Raw genomic sequence first — 16,327 nt, forward strand, 5'->3', positions numbered from 1 at the left:
GAAAAAGGGTCGGATCTCGTGAAAATTGTATTGATATCCACTTCACATGAATACAATATTAGATATGAATTTTCTTTTCTTTTTTCTTTTTCTTTTTCTTTATCTTTTTTTGTAGGAAAGGTGTATTGCATCAGGCACAAAAATACCTATGTTACGAGATACCCAGTGTATCCCTATACATAATAGCTGAAATACCGAAGAAAATCCTTGGTCCCATCCTAGGCCTGTCAACCAATGCGCAGCATGGTTGGCCTACCTAAAACTGTGAGAAATATAACAGGCAAAAAAATTATTAAGTAAAAAAAATAAAAAATTAGAGAAAGTGTAGCGGATCTTTCAGGGGGGCCGCACAATTTAGGTTGAGAATGCTTCTGAGTCCACTTCAACAATCGAACTTTGGCGTCAGCATGGAACGGGTTGAGGGCTCACCCCAAACGAGAGTCAAAGATCACTAGGTAGCCAAGGCAATCCCGAATAATGAAGCCAAATTCAGTCGTAATAAAAAAAATTTGAAAAATTTGTTAGAGCTCGCTAAAGACTTCTTTCAAGAGGACGGAGGCCCAACGATCGTTAGGAAGCGCAGAAGATTCCAATGCTTCCAATTCCAATAAACTAGTTAGGAAATAGTAGAAGATGTATGCTGAAAGATTCCTTCGTTATGGCTAGTCTAGAGTTGCCACATGTCATGATCAGTGATGCAAGATAATAGGGTGGCAGCAGCTTTAGTTAAGCGACTGTAGAAAGAGGGAGAAACTTAGTCAGCCATACCTAACACCACATGTAAAAGGAGGGAGAAACTTAGTCATAGAGTTCGTAGTAGCCCGATAAATGAGTTTAATTTGTAAAGTCATGATAAATATACTAAAAATATTTGTCTTCATTCTTTTATCCTTTTTATAATATTTTGTTTTATATGAATATTAATATACATATTTAAATTGTCTTCGTACATCTTTTGGTGCTTGTGATCATGGTTTGGCTAAACAATTTCTTTTATTTAGTTTATAGATTTCTGAATAGAAGGAAATAAAAGAAAACAAAAGAAAACTATATCAATAGTATGTTCAAGAGTAGCATTTAAACAAACCCTGCTTAGGTTTTTGAGTTTCACCCTATTTTTGTTGTGTATTGTTTCTAATCGTCTCCTTGCCAAGCTCCTAACTAATATGCTAGACTCCTACTACCTAGCCTAATCTCTTCTGAGCAATCAACTTTTGTAACCGGCAAGTTCATCCTCAACAATACCATTCTTCGTCATTTACTCGCTTAAAAGGTCCAAGTCTGCCTAGTCGGATATGGTTAAAGCGTTCGATCGTGCTTGTAGATTGACCATCTTAGTTTTCCACTGTCTTAGATTTATTAGATCAAAACTTGTATTTCTTCCCATAACCTTCTCTTTCCTAGTCAACGGATTCCCAACTCCATGGTTTCTAATGACCGTGGCATCCACCAAGGGAATCCCATGTCCTTATGGTTACTTATCTTATACACCAATGAATTGTGGTGTTCTTGAAGGATTTTAATTATTTCCAACGGTAATGTTTGTCATTTATTTTGCAAACAATATCTTGTTGATCTGATCACAAATGCCACCCATGCAAAATGCTAAGCCACTAATGAGTGCTTCGCTGCCTATGAATCGATATCTCTAACTAATTCATTAACAAGGATAAATTTCACTTTTATCTTCCTTCTTGGGATAGTGCCACCCTTGCTAAAGACATGGCAAAATGGTTCCACATGAGTAAAGGGAGATTTCTCTTCCAATACCTCGACAACTAGATTCAACTTGGCCGCTCGATGCCATTGAGATTTTGCCTTTCTTCTTGCTCGTGACAAATCAAAGCTCATCATTTCATCTATATTTTCTCTCTCTACCCTCACCTATTCCTTTGGGCCACCTTCGTGCCGCTCTCCACCATTATAAAGTCAGCAATCTCTTGCTTTTTTCTTTGGGAGAAGGGTGACTATTCCAAGAGTTTTCATCCAGTGGGTTGGTTTAAAGTTCATCACAAGGTAAGTTTAGCATACATGTTCTTAGGCTTGGTAGTCAAGCTCTTATTGGGCTTTAAGTTGCAAAATTGTTGCTAGGCCATTAAGCTTTTGGTTCACTTAATGCAATCCAAATATGGTTCATCTATGGGCAAAGCTTAAGGATTGAGCTCATAAATTTGTGTCTTTAAACATATTTGTGACTCACTCTCCCTCTTCCAAGTTAGGCTTAATAAATTTATCAGCTACAACATCTCCACCAAGCTCATGTTGGATTCTTGGATCTTCAATATGTTGCTTATGCTCAAGTCGACCCTCATTAATTTAATTTCTCCACTCCATTGCTTAACAAAAAAAAAAAAAGTCAACTAGCTTAATTGTACCAAGCTTGACGCCTAAATCATCTTGACTTATTCTTTGAACCTCTTTAGTTGAGGTTACCTAATGCCTCTGTCTGCTCTTATCCCTTTGACTCACGAGTGTGGATGAAATCCATCCCCGGAATCTCGTCCTCTAATACGATATACAACTTCCTCTCCTCTCCCCTTCCCACCCTCTCAGTGACTCCCAAAATTAAAATTTTCATTTGGAGAGTGCTGCTCTAGGGCAGGCCCTCTTCTTGTATGTGGTTGTAATCCATAGGGGCTTACACTTTCTCTCTTTGTTTGCGTTGCCATTGGTCTCTAGATGACCACATTTTGCTTCACTGCTCTCTAGCTTCTAAATTTTGTTGACTCCTTCAATCTACTATTTATATGACTTTACTCCACCTCTTTGCCTAGTGCTAAGGTGCATGGATCCTTGGATCACGCTACTCTCCTTTCTTCTTTGCTATCTTATTTTGTATACTGTTTAGTACCCCTTGAAAAGCCGCAACGTGCTCTCCTTCCGGGGTGCTTGGGACTCAGGACTTATATAATTTTTGCTTACTTGTGCATCCTTTTATCTCCTTAGCTCCTATACCTATTTCTCAAACTCAAGTATGAATTGCCCCTCCCATGAACTATGTCAAAATCAATGCCGATGGCTCATTCTTCGATGATCCTGCAACAATGGGCGGCGGCTTTGTTTGTCGCAACCATCTTGATGATTTTCTCTTGGCTAAATTCTCCATTTCCCTCACGCCTCCCTTTTCCATGTTGTAGCAGATAACATACTCTAATCAATCCATCCGCTTTGCCAACAACCTCGACCTCGGTCATATTTAGCTATCCTCTGACTCCCTTACCTTGCAAATTGCCTCAATGGTATTAAGCCCTCTCGTTTGGTGATCTCTGATATATTTATTATTTTTTGCCTCCTCAAAATTTGATTTGATTTTTTTCTTCTCTTTTTGTACTGAGAAATTGCACATTAGATTGAATCTAATTTTGAGAATTGGATTCCTTTTAATCAAAGGAGATAAAAAAAAAAAAGATTCGCATTAGCTGTCAAAGATGTTTCCACACGGACACTCGCAAAAGAATGTTTCCTTATTCATCAATAATACCTTATCCCAAACATTCGCATATAAACTTTATACGAATCACAACCAGTTGTCGAAAAATCCATTATAAGCTCCATAAAGTATTAAATTATCCGCGATAATTGCTGTTCTCAAGGAAACGCCTAGCGTCAGCCTTTCCCACGAGCTTATCCGCACCCGCTTGCGGGTATTAAATAATACCCAGAACCGAAAGTTCTGAGGAAGGTGCAGCAATCGTTTATGTAGCATATCACTACAACTCCTACTTGGCATTTCTTAACTGGCTGATGAAGCGTAATATCCTCTTCGGAGAATAAAGTTTGTACAGTCAAAGATGGATACGATCGGAATTCTTGCGGAAAAATCCAGGTCCGAGTCCGATAAGGCGAACCAATTTAAACCGCTGATATGCTCGATGACATCACATGCAATTTGTGGGCGAGTTAATAATACAAGTACCGGCGGAACATTGTACCGAGGATCTGAACTATATAAACAGGAGCTCCTCGGCTGTAGATTATACCGGTCCTTTGTTTAATATCGTCTCGTTTTTGGTCACCGCTTCGGCCCTGGAGTCGGTCTGCGATTGCGGCGGCGGGAGGCGAGGGAGGTTATGCCCCAAGGCATCCAGGTATCGATCGGATCTCCCGATCTCGTCTTTAGTTCTATAGATCTTGTCAAATCCAGGGTGCGGATCTGTTTCTAGGGTTTTTTTCGTGCTCGACCAGTGGATTTCGATGTATGTAGATCCTAGGGCTTGGACGATGAGGGGTTTGTGGTTTTATTCTGCGGTCTGGTATTAAGTAGTTTGGATGTATAGAAATTTGATGTGATTCATTGATATCTCTAGGCTTTTGTGATCTGATTGCTGGATCGGTAGTTACAGGTTGGTGAATCGCCTATTTTTAATTGAGTTGTTTAGGTAATTGAAGATTGGCTTGAGAAGATTTCTCTACGCCTTCTGCGGGAAGACGATAATTGGTTTAAAAAAGAAATAGGATGCCTTGAGAAAGAACGTTCAGAGCTGATTGCAGGGATTCACAAGATCGAATCAGGATAGTTTTATTTTTAAGGCTTGTTGGTTTTCATCGTAGAATTGGGGGCTGCAAAGCATATATAGTATTTTTTTGGCATAGTTTAGATGCCAAGCGATAGGTATTCTTAGTGGAAGTATCATATGTCAAAGGTCTCCAGATGACGCTTTTTCCAGGACCCAGTTGGACTAGTATAGCTTGTCGTTCACTTATTAGAAATTTAGAATTACACCAATTCACTAATTTAGCATGTCAACATGGCATGCTCTACTAAAGCCGTCAATTTGTTGACTAAAAGCAAATAGTTGCCATGTGCATTACTAAATACAACTTCTTAGTGAATAGATGAACCTAAACTAGGATAGGCCAATGCGATATTAAGTGTGCTTCTTAATGTGCATCTTTGAGAATATTTTACACTTTGTTGTTTGGTTGTTACTTTTAAGAATTAGTTTCTTCTGATTATCCTTGGCACACATGATCTTTTCATTTGTGCGAAAAAATCATGGAAATGAATTGGAAAGTCCATCTTGAAATGTATTTTTGGTGCTGTTTCACCTTATTATCCATACCACTAATAAACTCATGAGTTGCTGTGACGCCACACAGAAAGAGAAATGACGATTTGATGTTTTTAATCATAGCGATAATTTTGTCTTGTATTCCATTTCCTTAATTTTGGCAATCTGAAATGCCGGAGTATCTATGCTTGCAAAGGTCCCCAATTGTTGCAAGTTTTAATGAGCGACATCTTTTTCGCTGGAACATATAAGTCCTCTTGCTAGATTTGGGCGTTTGGCACACAATCCTTTGGTCATCATGTGGCCATCTATTTTTCATTCTCAATTGTGTCCTTTGGATGTTCTACTAGATTTGTTTTGGGCTTCCCAAACTATTTACCTTGCATAATATTTTGAACTATGTTGAATTTTAACCGGGAATGTATTCAGTAAAGATCAGTTTAGAACTCCCTCGAACATGATACAGCTTCCAGTGAAATTCTTGTAATGTGGTTTAGATTAAAAACCGGATAGTTAGAGGCCAGCGGTTGTCTTTGTCGAATGAGCTTTGTTTTAGATCACAGAGGCCTGTATTTGCTTTCATTTGCCTCTTATTTTCCTTTGGGTTCATTATAATCATTGGTAGGGCTTAAAATGGGGATAACCTACCCAAAACTTTCCTGGGCTAGAAGAAGCTCGAAAGTTAATATGCAATATATTCTTGATCCTGACCCTACCTTGTGGAATGTTCTAAAAAGCGTGTGTTGAGTATGTAGCGGGCAAGCGGCTAAGGGGTTTCATGGCGTGAGGCGGATGGCTGGTGACATGCATGGACTAAGGAGGGTTTCACACAAAGATTTTACAAATATATTTTCTTAAGCTATCTAGCCAATATATAATTATCAGCATTCAACACATAATAGATTTAATCAATATATTGTGTAAATATTTGGAAACATTACTAATAACATTTGAATGAAGTTTCTACAATTTTGAAAATAAGCCTGTGAATATACTATTTTTGTTCTTTTGTATCTCAGTCAAAAGAAAATGGAAAAAGAATAAAAAAGAATTGTTGACTGTAGGAAAGTTTTGCAGTCATCTACACCCTGAGTGCAAGAATTTCTGATTAGTTACCATTACTGAGATAAGCTTATATTCCAATTATGAATTTCAAAGAATTTTATTATCACAAGATAAGAAATTCAGAGAAATATCTGTGAGTATAGATTGATTTTTAATTAGCAGACACTATTGATTATTTCACTAAGATTCAAGAGAGTACAAATTGAGAAAATGGGGAGAACAATTTAGTTTCTATTGGTGGCGCTTAAAGTAGTAAAATGAGCTGCATTTAGTCCGACACGGTGGGTTGCTACCCGCTCAGACAGCCGCCCTAATTCCAAAATGCTTTTCCAACTCGCATGGCTGTAGCATAACGCTTAAACCATGGTGACCACTATTTTTTTTTTAAGACACTGATCCTGGGCTAGAGGCATTTATTATGTAATTCTTTTTATTTTTCTCACCGAAGCTTCATTGTTAAGCATAATGATCACCTGGAGGTAACGTGACCTTCATTTACTTTTGGCCAGGTTACACTCTTGTGTCCCCTCACAAGGTTAAAGTCCGCATACAGAATATGGAGCAAAAGCTGTTCTGGTCAAGTTGCTTTCACTGCCGAGTCTTGCTTCTTCAGGAAGTTCTTGGATGGCGTTTTTTCGTTTGCAGAGACTTTCTTCTCAGCTCATTTGTTAACTGCACCTAAAGCCAAGCTGCTGTTTAATGACCATCAGAAGCAGCCCTGATGCAGTTTTTTCCTGAAGTTGGTGTTGAATTTATAAGCCAGTCTTACCAGCCAACTAAACATGTCTTAGTGAACATGTTCAGCTCTCACTCTTATTATGCTTCAGCAACTTTTGTTCTTGTACTGCCAGGAGTTCGTTTGAAGTCTCAAGAGCTTGTCATCAAAGAATAACTTTGTCGGTATGGTCTCGAGCCATGTATTTCTGTTATAGTAACACTTAATTGTTTTGCATGCTAAGGTAACTTGTATTTTTTTTTGTTGTAATACAGGTTTTAGTTTTCCAGATTAATCTGTCCTCATCTTTCATCCTAGCTGTTAGACTTTCCCTTGCTGTGAGTTCATTCTGTGGTTTAATAATATAAGCATCGGTCCTGTTGCTTTTCAAGTCTGAACAATTTTAGGTGTTTAAAGTTTCTCTGGTACAAGCTCAAATGGAGGGATTTAAGTAACATCTGTATTAGGTATGTTATAGTTCATTTTCTTGCCATCTCTCTCTTGCCAAGAATTGCTAATTTTTTCCCCGCATTTTATAATGATAATAAGTTGTTGATGTTCAGATATCCATACTTCAGAATTTGTCAAAAGATAAGGCTTTCATATGCATCTAGAAGATTGAGATTGTGCTTACTTCGTATGAAGCTTTCCCAGTATTTCTAATATTTCGAGAAGTTTTATCTTACCGACGATATGCTTATGTTGAAATGTAAGATATACCTTGGATATAGGCATCCTCAATCTTAAATATAAGTCTATTTGCGCACCTTCAGCAGCAGAAAATATGGACAGGTGAAAACCTCCCTTCTCAATTTTTCATTGGTTTGGGACAATCTAGATAGTCTGAATACCACTAATCCCTTGTAACAGGTACAAGGTAATTAAGGAAGTTGGTGATGGAACATTTGGGAGTGTTTGGCGAGCAATAAGTAAACAAAGTGGTGAAACTGTATGTATTTTCTACAAGGGTTGAGTAAAACTTGTTAGTAATTTTGAATCATGAATTGTGTTAAATTTTAGAACCAATTTATACATATACACATACATGCGTATGTATGTGTATTGGAGTTGTTAGTACATTCAGCTGTATCATTGCTGCTTCAAGCCCATGCTAGAGCTGATTGTAGGTGATAGGAGAACACATTAGAGGCACCTATTTTTGTTGCATTATTGACAACTAAAGTAATTTGATGTCCCTAATAACTCACTCCGACATTCTTTTGATGTCTAGCACATTTTATTACCTTTATTCACTGTAATTTGCCATTGTTTACAGGTCGCAATAAAGAAAATGAAGAAAAAGTATTATTCATGGGAAGAGTGCATTAATCTTCGTGAAGTGAAGGTAATTTGATGATAAAATTTTATTCTAGAAATTTCCTCTGTTATTTTCTTTCTCAAAGATTTTTTTTTGGGGACTTTCCAGTCTTTGCGGAGGATGAACCATCCGAACATTGTGAAGCTCAAGGAAGTCATAAGAGAGAATGACATGCTATTCTTTGTATTTGAGTACATGGTATGTTACTCTGGTAGTTTATCAATCATGTGAGTCTGTTGAAAGGCTGGATGAAAATTGATGCCAAAATTCTGTAATGCCTTTTTCTGATGTCAGGAATGCAATCTTTATCAGCTAATGAAAAACAGGGGCAAACCTTTCTCAGAAGTTGAAGTCAGGAATTTGTGCTTTCAAATATTCCAAGCTTTGGTTTACATGCATCAACGTGGTTATTTTCACCGTGACTTAAAGCCTGGTACCTCTTTGGCCTGCTAATATTGCTTGGTTTGTTTTGCATGCATGAGGTTAGCTGCATAGTTTCAAACTCTAGTTAGTGTGGTCCCTTATTCTACTTATTTCTAGTGTGTTGCCTGATATGTTGGAATTGAGACATCTATTTTCTAAAGCTTCTTGTTGAAATTCTTTAGAACATGCTTCTCTCCTTCTTGATCTTGTCTATGATGGTGGGTTTATTCTAATTTTCATGATAAGATACTCATGGCTAATCACATGTTCACATCTCCAATTTAGGCTCTCCCTAATAAGGCTGAAGTCATAAGATTCCACCTATGCATTCTTATATTCTTGGGTTATGACATGAGCATCAATGAGATAGATGTTTTCAATATTTTATCTTGGACAACAGTTTGTATGCTAGAATTTAAGCACTTTGCTTGGGGCTTAGTGAAGCAGTAGTTTTTCTTTATTGTTGAATGCATTTTACCACATAAGAAACTTCCTCTTGTGGTGGGCAAGTACTTATGGAAAAATTTGAAAAATTGTGGTTTGACGGTATCCCTTTTCCAGATAACTGTTTGGCTCTGAATGTTGAACACTATTTTATGTGTCATTTTAACTTAAATTTGTGTGTTGTGCATTGGGGCAACAACAAACTTGATTGGTTTAGTAATTATTTGCATATTGTGTCCTTTGTATTTATGCATATTCTAGTTAGAAGGTTAAACCTCTACTATACATGGTCCCGTTGGATATTAGTTGGGAAGAGAATTGGTGCATTACTCTCAAGGAAGTAACGCAGCCTGCCCATAAAGGTTGTTAGAGGAAGTTTGAAAAGATAACCGCATCAATTCCCTTGCTACTTAGGAAGTGTAAGTAACATTCTTGTTGAGACACATTATTCATAGACCAAAGTGGAGAATTTATCACTAGTGGTTCCACTATCTCTAGATCAAATATCGCAAAGGTTTGGCCTTTGGGTGATCCTCTGTAAACATAAAGTATTATTCTTATTAAGAAAACCTCCTACAGATTAGCCTTTGTGAAAATATTGAGGTTAATTTCAAATTTTCAACTTAAATGAAGTAAGCAATATTGAGTATTTAATCCAACTCATGTTTTTGGCTTTTTGCCAATTCTTTTGTAGTACAACATCCTCAAAATATGGAGGTGGATTATCAGTGGACATATGGGTGAAGGCAAATGAGTGTTGAAATAGAATGAAGAGTAAGGCAATAGTCCTTGGGCTCGAAAAGATGATACACGAACTAGTTGGCTTGAACATGTCCCCTAGGGTGGGAAAGAGTTTGACTCCCTCTAAGATGGCCTCCATCTAAGAGTGAAAACTGATCCGGTTTGGATCGGATAGTGCTCAAACCACATCCGGATCCATATTTTGGGTCCGGGTACAGATTTGGACATAAATATTAGATGGATAGCAAAATTTAAAATTATATTTTAAATACGAATAATTTTTGGGTACGGCTCGAATAATTTTTGGATAGAGGATATTCGCTTAATCAGTTGTGAATTGAATTTTAAATGAATTATGATATTTTTTTAAGATAATTAACACAAAATATTAAGAGTTAAAATATAAATTTTCATGTCAAATACATACAAATTTAGCAAAATCAATCTCTAGAAACAATATAGTACACATTATTAGTAATAATATCAATATTCATTATTTAAATAAGCAAACTAAAAATTATAAATCATTCAAAATTATGCAGTTAAACTGATATGCTGATATCCGTATCTGTATCCGAAAAATTATATTCGACCCGTATCCATATATGCATCTGAGTTTTTTTACTTGTATCTAAATTTGTATCCAGTCAGTTTTTTTTAATTCCTACCTGTATAAGAATTCGTATCCGGGTTGGGTAGAAATTTTTTATCCGGATCCGATCCGAATCTATTCGGAGTTCATCCGATTCATTTTCAGTCCTACTTCCATCTCCATGTTTTCTCTGTTTGGAGTTATCCCAACCCATTTTCAGTCCTACTTCCATCTCCATGTTTTCTCTGTTTGGAGTTATCCCAACCCATTTTCAGTCCTACTTCCATCTCCATGTTTTCTCTGTTTGGAGTTATCCCAACCCATTTTCAGTCCTACTTCCATCTCCATGTTTTGTTTTCATTGGATCTAGTAGAGTAGTATCACTACAGCATCTTCAGAATTTCATGGCATATGACCGTTGGGTAAAACTGGAAAATGTTTCATTGTAAATTGCCTTGGCTTTGGTTTGCAGTCTTCAGTAGCTCCATTGATTCACATAGTTTCATTACATATATTGTGCTCTGCGATGCATTTTGACATCATTTCTACATCAGTTGCTTTATACATTTTCTAGCCTAAATTTGCTAAAGAATTGCTGTTGTAAACTTGTGATCTCCTTTGCAGAAAATTTATTAGCTACGAAGGACATTATTAAGATAGCAGACTTTGGCCTTGCTCGGGAGATTTCTTCAGAACCACCTTACACAGAATATGTCTCGACTCGCTGGTGGGCTCAAATTCTGCAGTTATTTTTTTTTTCTTTTGCTTTGACGTAGTGCTGTTTGATTCTTTATCTTATTTTATGCCAATATATGCAAATGTTGTAGGTACCGTGCTCCTGAAGTTTTGCTGCAATCTCCTCTTTATAACTCGGCAGTTGGTGAGTGGAGAAAGCTTTATAGTTTTAGGAGTATGGAATTATTTATTATCTCATATGCTGACATGTAATCCTTTTTGACATTAGATATGTGGGCAATGGGTGCTATAATTGCTGAGCTTTTCACTCTCCGTCCTCTTTTTCCTGGCTCAAGGTATTACTTAATGATGTTTATATTTTAAATGGGCATGTGTGGAGATTCTGGAGAACCTTTTTTTCCCCATAAAAACACTAGCCATAATATCTCAATCTATAGGAAATTTTATAAATTCACATTGAGCATCTTAAGCTTTCTAGTATTGATTCCAGCTATGTGATTTTGGAGCTAAAATTCCTTTGCTTTTTTCTGTTAATGCATCTTGTGACATCTGCTTTCTAAATGCTGTGTTTTGTTATATCACAGGCAACTGTTTACTGCCTGTCCTCTTTTTCTTTTTTTAAGTTTTTTCATCTCTGCTAATTCCATCTAATCCTTTGCAAATCATATAGCTTACATGCTCTTGTAATTACTCAGTGAAGCAGATGAGATTTACAAAATATGCAGTATTATTGGTACTCCCAATAAGAACACATGGGCTGAAGGATTACAACTTGCAGATGCCATGAACTTTCAGTTACCGCAGGTCTAGTTTGGCTTTATTTATTACTGTTGATAAACTGTTTTTGTCTATTTTCTACTAACTTATTGTCCATTTAGTGAAAAGGCTAGTACTCACGGTAATTGCCTTCGTGCAACTTATGAAAATTCTTTGATAATTTAGATGTCCAAATTTCCATATCTACTATTTAATCAATTGCTTTTGATTGTCAGTATATATGCATATTGATACTGCTGCTTTTGAAAGTTGTGATCTCTTAAAATGCCAAAGATGTTTATCAATGTTATGCGGCTTTCCCAAAGAAAAGAAAAGGAACTCATAGGAAGAGCAGAGTATTGAGTGGTGTTGTAATCTTAATAAGTTTTGACATAAAAAATCACATCTGTGGTGTATTTTGATATTTGAAAAGAGGCTATAGATACTAGGAGCAGAGGTGTGGTATCCCACAGTAACATCAAAATCTCTATTTCTTGGTTCTCTTTTACAAGATAAACATACAACAAACTAGTCAGTACCTTCTCTAAAATAATATATAAATATTCCTCTGTACATAGTACTCTTACTGCCCACCTTACTGTTGAATAATTGGACAAAAGTACCATTATGCCATTTTTTGCAGCTGCTCTATCATCTTGAACCTTTTTTTGACATTCGAATAGGAGTGTTTCCTCCCTAATTGAAATGGTGTGTTTTCTTAAAATGAAACATCTCAGTATCGATTATTGCTTGATGTGATGCATAAAAATGCCCAAGAGGAGGTTGGATTATTTTTGTATGGCTGGGTGACATATAAAAAGAGAATTATGATCAAATCTACTAGGGAAGATGATGATTTTTAATGCATAAGACATACTGATTTGAAGCTCAGGTGGTCAGGTAGATAGAAGCTGTTGAGATTATTCATGAAATAGGTGTTGATGAAATTCATTTTAAGAATTAGTGACAAATGCCTGGCACATGTCAAATATAATTATGCTAATTCTTCTCTGCAGTTGTTAGCGTGCATCAGATTTTTGGGTAATTGTAGTTTCCTTCCATTAAATTGGCATGCTTTTTCAAATTTTATGTTCAAAATTAGCAGATTAGATCAGATTGGGTTCCATTTTGAAACCAAAAACCTGAAACCATACATGATCCATTAAGTCATTTACCATCTTAGTTGAGACTACAGTGTTAGACTCATCCAATATGTTCACATATTCTCCACACATGTTTTTTAAATCATCAAGCGAACTACGGTGAAAAAAAAGTTAAAATCTATAGAGTTTTACATTTAATGGAAGAATAGTAAGAAGACTGGCCTATCTACATGAACTGTCTGAGAATGAGTGCGTCTTGATCTTTCTGTTACAAGAAGCAGAAAGATCTTTTAGAATCCATTTTGAAGTTTCATGCTCAGTCAGCCATCTGCATAAAATATGCATTGAATTTCATTTCCTTTTTTTTGTCTTTGGATTACCCTTTGAACTAAAATCTGTGTGAAATTCTTTTCTTATAATTACAGTTTTCAAGCATCCATCTTTCAACTCTAATTCCATCAGCCAGTGATGATGCAATCAACCTTATTTCGGTAATCCCACATCTGAAAGTATTTGATTTCTTACCAGATTGTGTTTTCACTTGTGATGAGCATTATATCTTTTAAAGCTGATATATCGACATTTCAGTCTCTCTGTTCCTGGGATCCCAGTAGAAGACCTACAGCCGCACAGGCCCTTCAACATTCCTTTTTTCAGGTGCTATATCTGATGTCTTCATTATGATACATGCTAACTGTTCTGATGCTGATTCTATTTGTCCATTATATGGCAGTCATGCTATTATGTTCCACCATCACTTCGTTTCAGACCAACTGGAACTACAGCAACTCCACCATCCGGTTTGTTCTCTTTCCAAGGACCTATACCCGCCTTCTAGTATTTTCTTCATATATATGCATTAACTGGATGGTTGAGTGAATTAATTCTCTTCTAATGTTTGAACTTTTAGTTGGGATGAAAGGAGCTTTGGAGGAGAAGAGTATTAGAAGATGTTCTATTGGGGCTTTATCCAGCACCAAACCGGCAAACCATTTCTCATCTTCAAATATAAATGCTTCTTCCAGAGCAGGTGCCCCTATCGCAGTATTTAGAATTACCATTTAAACTATGCCCAATGGCACCCTCTCTTTTTTTTTTCTTTCTGGAGAGCCCTTATGTCAATTATTATGTCCATATTTGGCATCTGTAACCCAGTTCTTTAATGTATTCTTTATTGCATATAAGTATATACCATTCTAACGACTTCTCTCACTGTAATTATTGTGTCCATATTTGGTATCTGTAATCCAGTTATGCTTTAATGTATTATTTTTTGCATGCAAGTATTATACTATTCTAACAACTTCTCTCACTCTAATTACCACAGGAGTGCAAAGGAAGCTGGAGATGGATCATAAGGTGAACATATATTTGCCGATGCCCTAAGTTATTTCCGACTTACTGATGCTCATCCTGATCATATTGTTTCAAATTATAGGACTTGGAGTACAACCAGAAATCGACAACAAATTATCTGAAACAATCTAGGTGCCAACCGGCAGCAAGAAACAACGGGGGTAAGCATATTATGTAATGTTTTCTAGATGTTGTAATGTTCTTGTATGTCCTGGGGGTTAACCATTAATAACAATATATTTTGTGGATTAGGTTTGTAGCTGCTGTCTGCTTTTAGATCCTAGATTTAATTGTACACAGGATGAATGTTTTTAGCCTGACGGGAATCATTGCCATGTATTTCCTTGCAGGGCATCACCATTTGGTTAAGGGCTCTCGTATGGTCTCAGATGTGGCTGAGAAGTTGTCTCAGCTGACTGTGAACAACTCAAACAGGCTTCCAGATATGGCTGAGAAGCTAGTGAACGTTAAGGTGAGCAATGGTGGTCACTTTGTGAAGCACTCACCAACTGTTCTAAAGGCAGAGGGATGGCATAAACACACTGATTTTCTTGATCGTCCTTATGAAATCCCATATGTGAGAAGCTTCTATCCCAGGAAAGTTGTCAGCTGAAGATACTAGTACTACCCTTTTGTTTCAGGACTTTGCTCGACGATGTTAGGTTGTCTTCCAACAGTTGTGTGAAAACTGTTAAATGACATTGTGTTACTGTCTTTATACATACTGTGACAAATAAATGGTTTGCCTTATCTTTAAGTGAGTTCTGTTAATCGTAAACCTAGTGTTGTATATGTTCACTTCCTGCATATTCTATAATTGTTAAAATGGTGGGCGTTGTTGGGCCCCTTGTTTTGAGGAGTTCGATGCGGCATCCCACGTCTTTCTTTTCTCTCTAAAGGCCTTGTCTGTGTACTTGCGTGCCTCTCAATTGATGCTTAGTATTCCTTTTAATCAGTTTTGCAGGATGTTTTGAGTTTGTCATAATTGGGTGAAAGAATTATCTGCTAAAGAAACATTCTTGTTGCAGATAAAGATTCTTTGCAACAGCCCTTTCTTATAATTTGTGTATATGTGTGGAGTCTCCAGATTCAATATCTCAAGTGTTTTCTGAAAGATGCATAAAACCTTCTACTAGCCCACTCACTAACTTTGGGGTTAAAGTAAATCAATTGCTAAATTACTTCTTGCACCTCGAGGTTACTGTTTCAATTTTCTCTCAGAGAAATTTCTTTTAATAAATCTCCTCTTGTTCCTCAATCTTTGGAAAATGCGGCGTAATTTTGTCTTTGTTAATGTCAGAAAATTGAAGCCAAACACTTGCAGTAGTCCATTTTGGTTCATAAATCATATTTGATGATTGAAACAGGTCAACATACATATAATTAAGGTACACTCTAGGTATGTATGTAATTTGAAGTTGAACTGATCCAACAATCATCTAATTCTTAGATGTAAAGCAATTTGATATTATGTGGGAATGAACCGGAGCACCTCTCTTGGCATACAACCTGGGAGAAAGCAGTTGAAAGTTTAGCTTAGCATAATGCTTGATAAGAGTAACGAAGTAGGCCTCAAAATTTCAAAAGAGAATCACCAGCAATTCCAAAAACAATAATGCGTACAGTATATGATGGATCAATAACTTTTCCAGGAAAGGCAGTAAATCCTATATCTTACATGAGATAAATCAACATTTACCATCTCAAGAGATGAGCACATTCCGGAAATTTGATTTAGACGGTAGAAATTCTCTGATGCACTTGGTGGAACATGGAAGAGCCATCCCAGCTAGGTAGTGCCTACTGTGCCAAACTTCCCAAACTACATACTCTAAACAGTTAACAGTAGAAGTTACACACCTTCCTCTTAAATTCTTTGATGTTTTGGTGGGCTTCTCTGTGGTTGCTGAGTTTCTCCATATGGAAGTTAAATAGAAAACTTGGACCCTTAGTGATGTTGATAGAGGAAGATGCTTAAGTTGGGCAGACCATCTCTAGATGCTTGCAGAACAACAAAATAACGTTCCTTTTGTCTTCTTTGCAATTGTGTCAAAAAGGGAAATTCCTGCATTTGGATTCTATAGCTACGTTACATGTACAAAGAGT

General features: G+C 36.7%; 1 protein-coding gene across 1 annotated transcript; it reads left to right on the forward strand.

Moving 5' to 3' along the window:
• The first annotated feature begins 3,880 nt into the window (after positions 1 to 3,880).
• Positions 3,881 to 15,119, forward strand: LOC140786234 (cyclin-dependent kinase F-4). The gene is made up of 19 exons (XM_073134514.1): positions 3,881 to 4,088; positions 6,587 to 6,977; positions 7,068 to 7,259; positions 7,356 to 7,584; positions 7,663 to 7,741; positions 8,069 to 8,137; positions 8,219 to 8,308; positions 8,405 to 8,543; positions 10,935 to 11,037; positions 11,138 to 11,190; positions 11,275 to 11,341; positions 11,702 to 11,810; positions 13,291 to 13,356; positions 13,454 to 13,522; positions 13,599 to 13,665; positions 13,776 to 13,895; positions 14,193 to 14,224; positions 14,304 to 14,382; positions 14,572 to 15,119. Exons 4-19 carry the CDS (start codon positions 7,577 to 7,579, stop codon positions 14,832 to 14,834), a joined length of 1,413 nt encoding a protein of 470 aa, XP_072990615.1. The 5' UTR covers positions 3,881 to 4,088; positions 6,587 to 6,977; positions 7,068 to 7,259; positions 7,356 to 7,576; the 3' UTR covers positions 14,835 to 15,119.
• The last annotated feature ends 1,208 nt before the right edge of the window (positions 15,120 to 16,327 follow it).

The sequence above is a fragment of the Typha latifolia genome, chromosome 1 (assembly GCF_019914945.1).
Source record: "Typha latifolia isolate L0001 chromosome 1, TyphaL0001v2, whole genome shotgun sequence".
Taxonomy (NCBI): domain Eukaryota; kingdom Viridiplantae; phylum Streptophyta; class Magnoliopsida; order Poales; family Typhaceae; genus Typha; species Typha latifolia.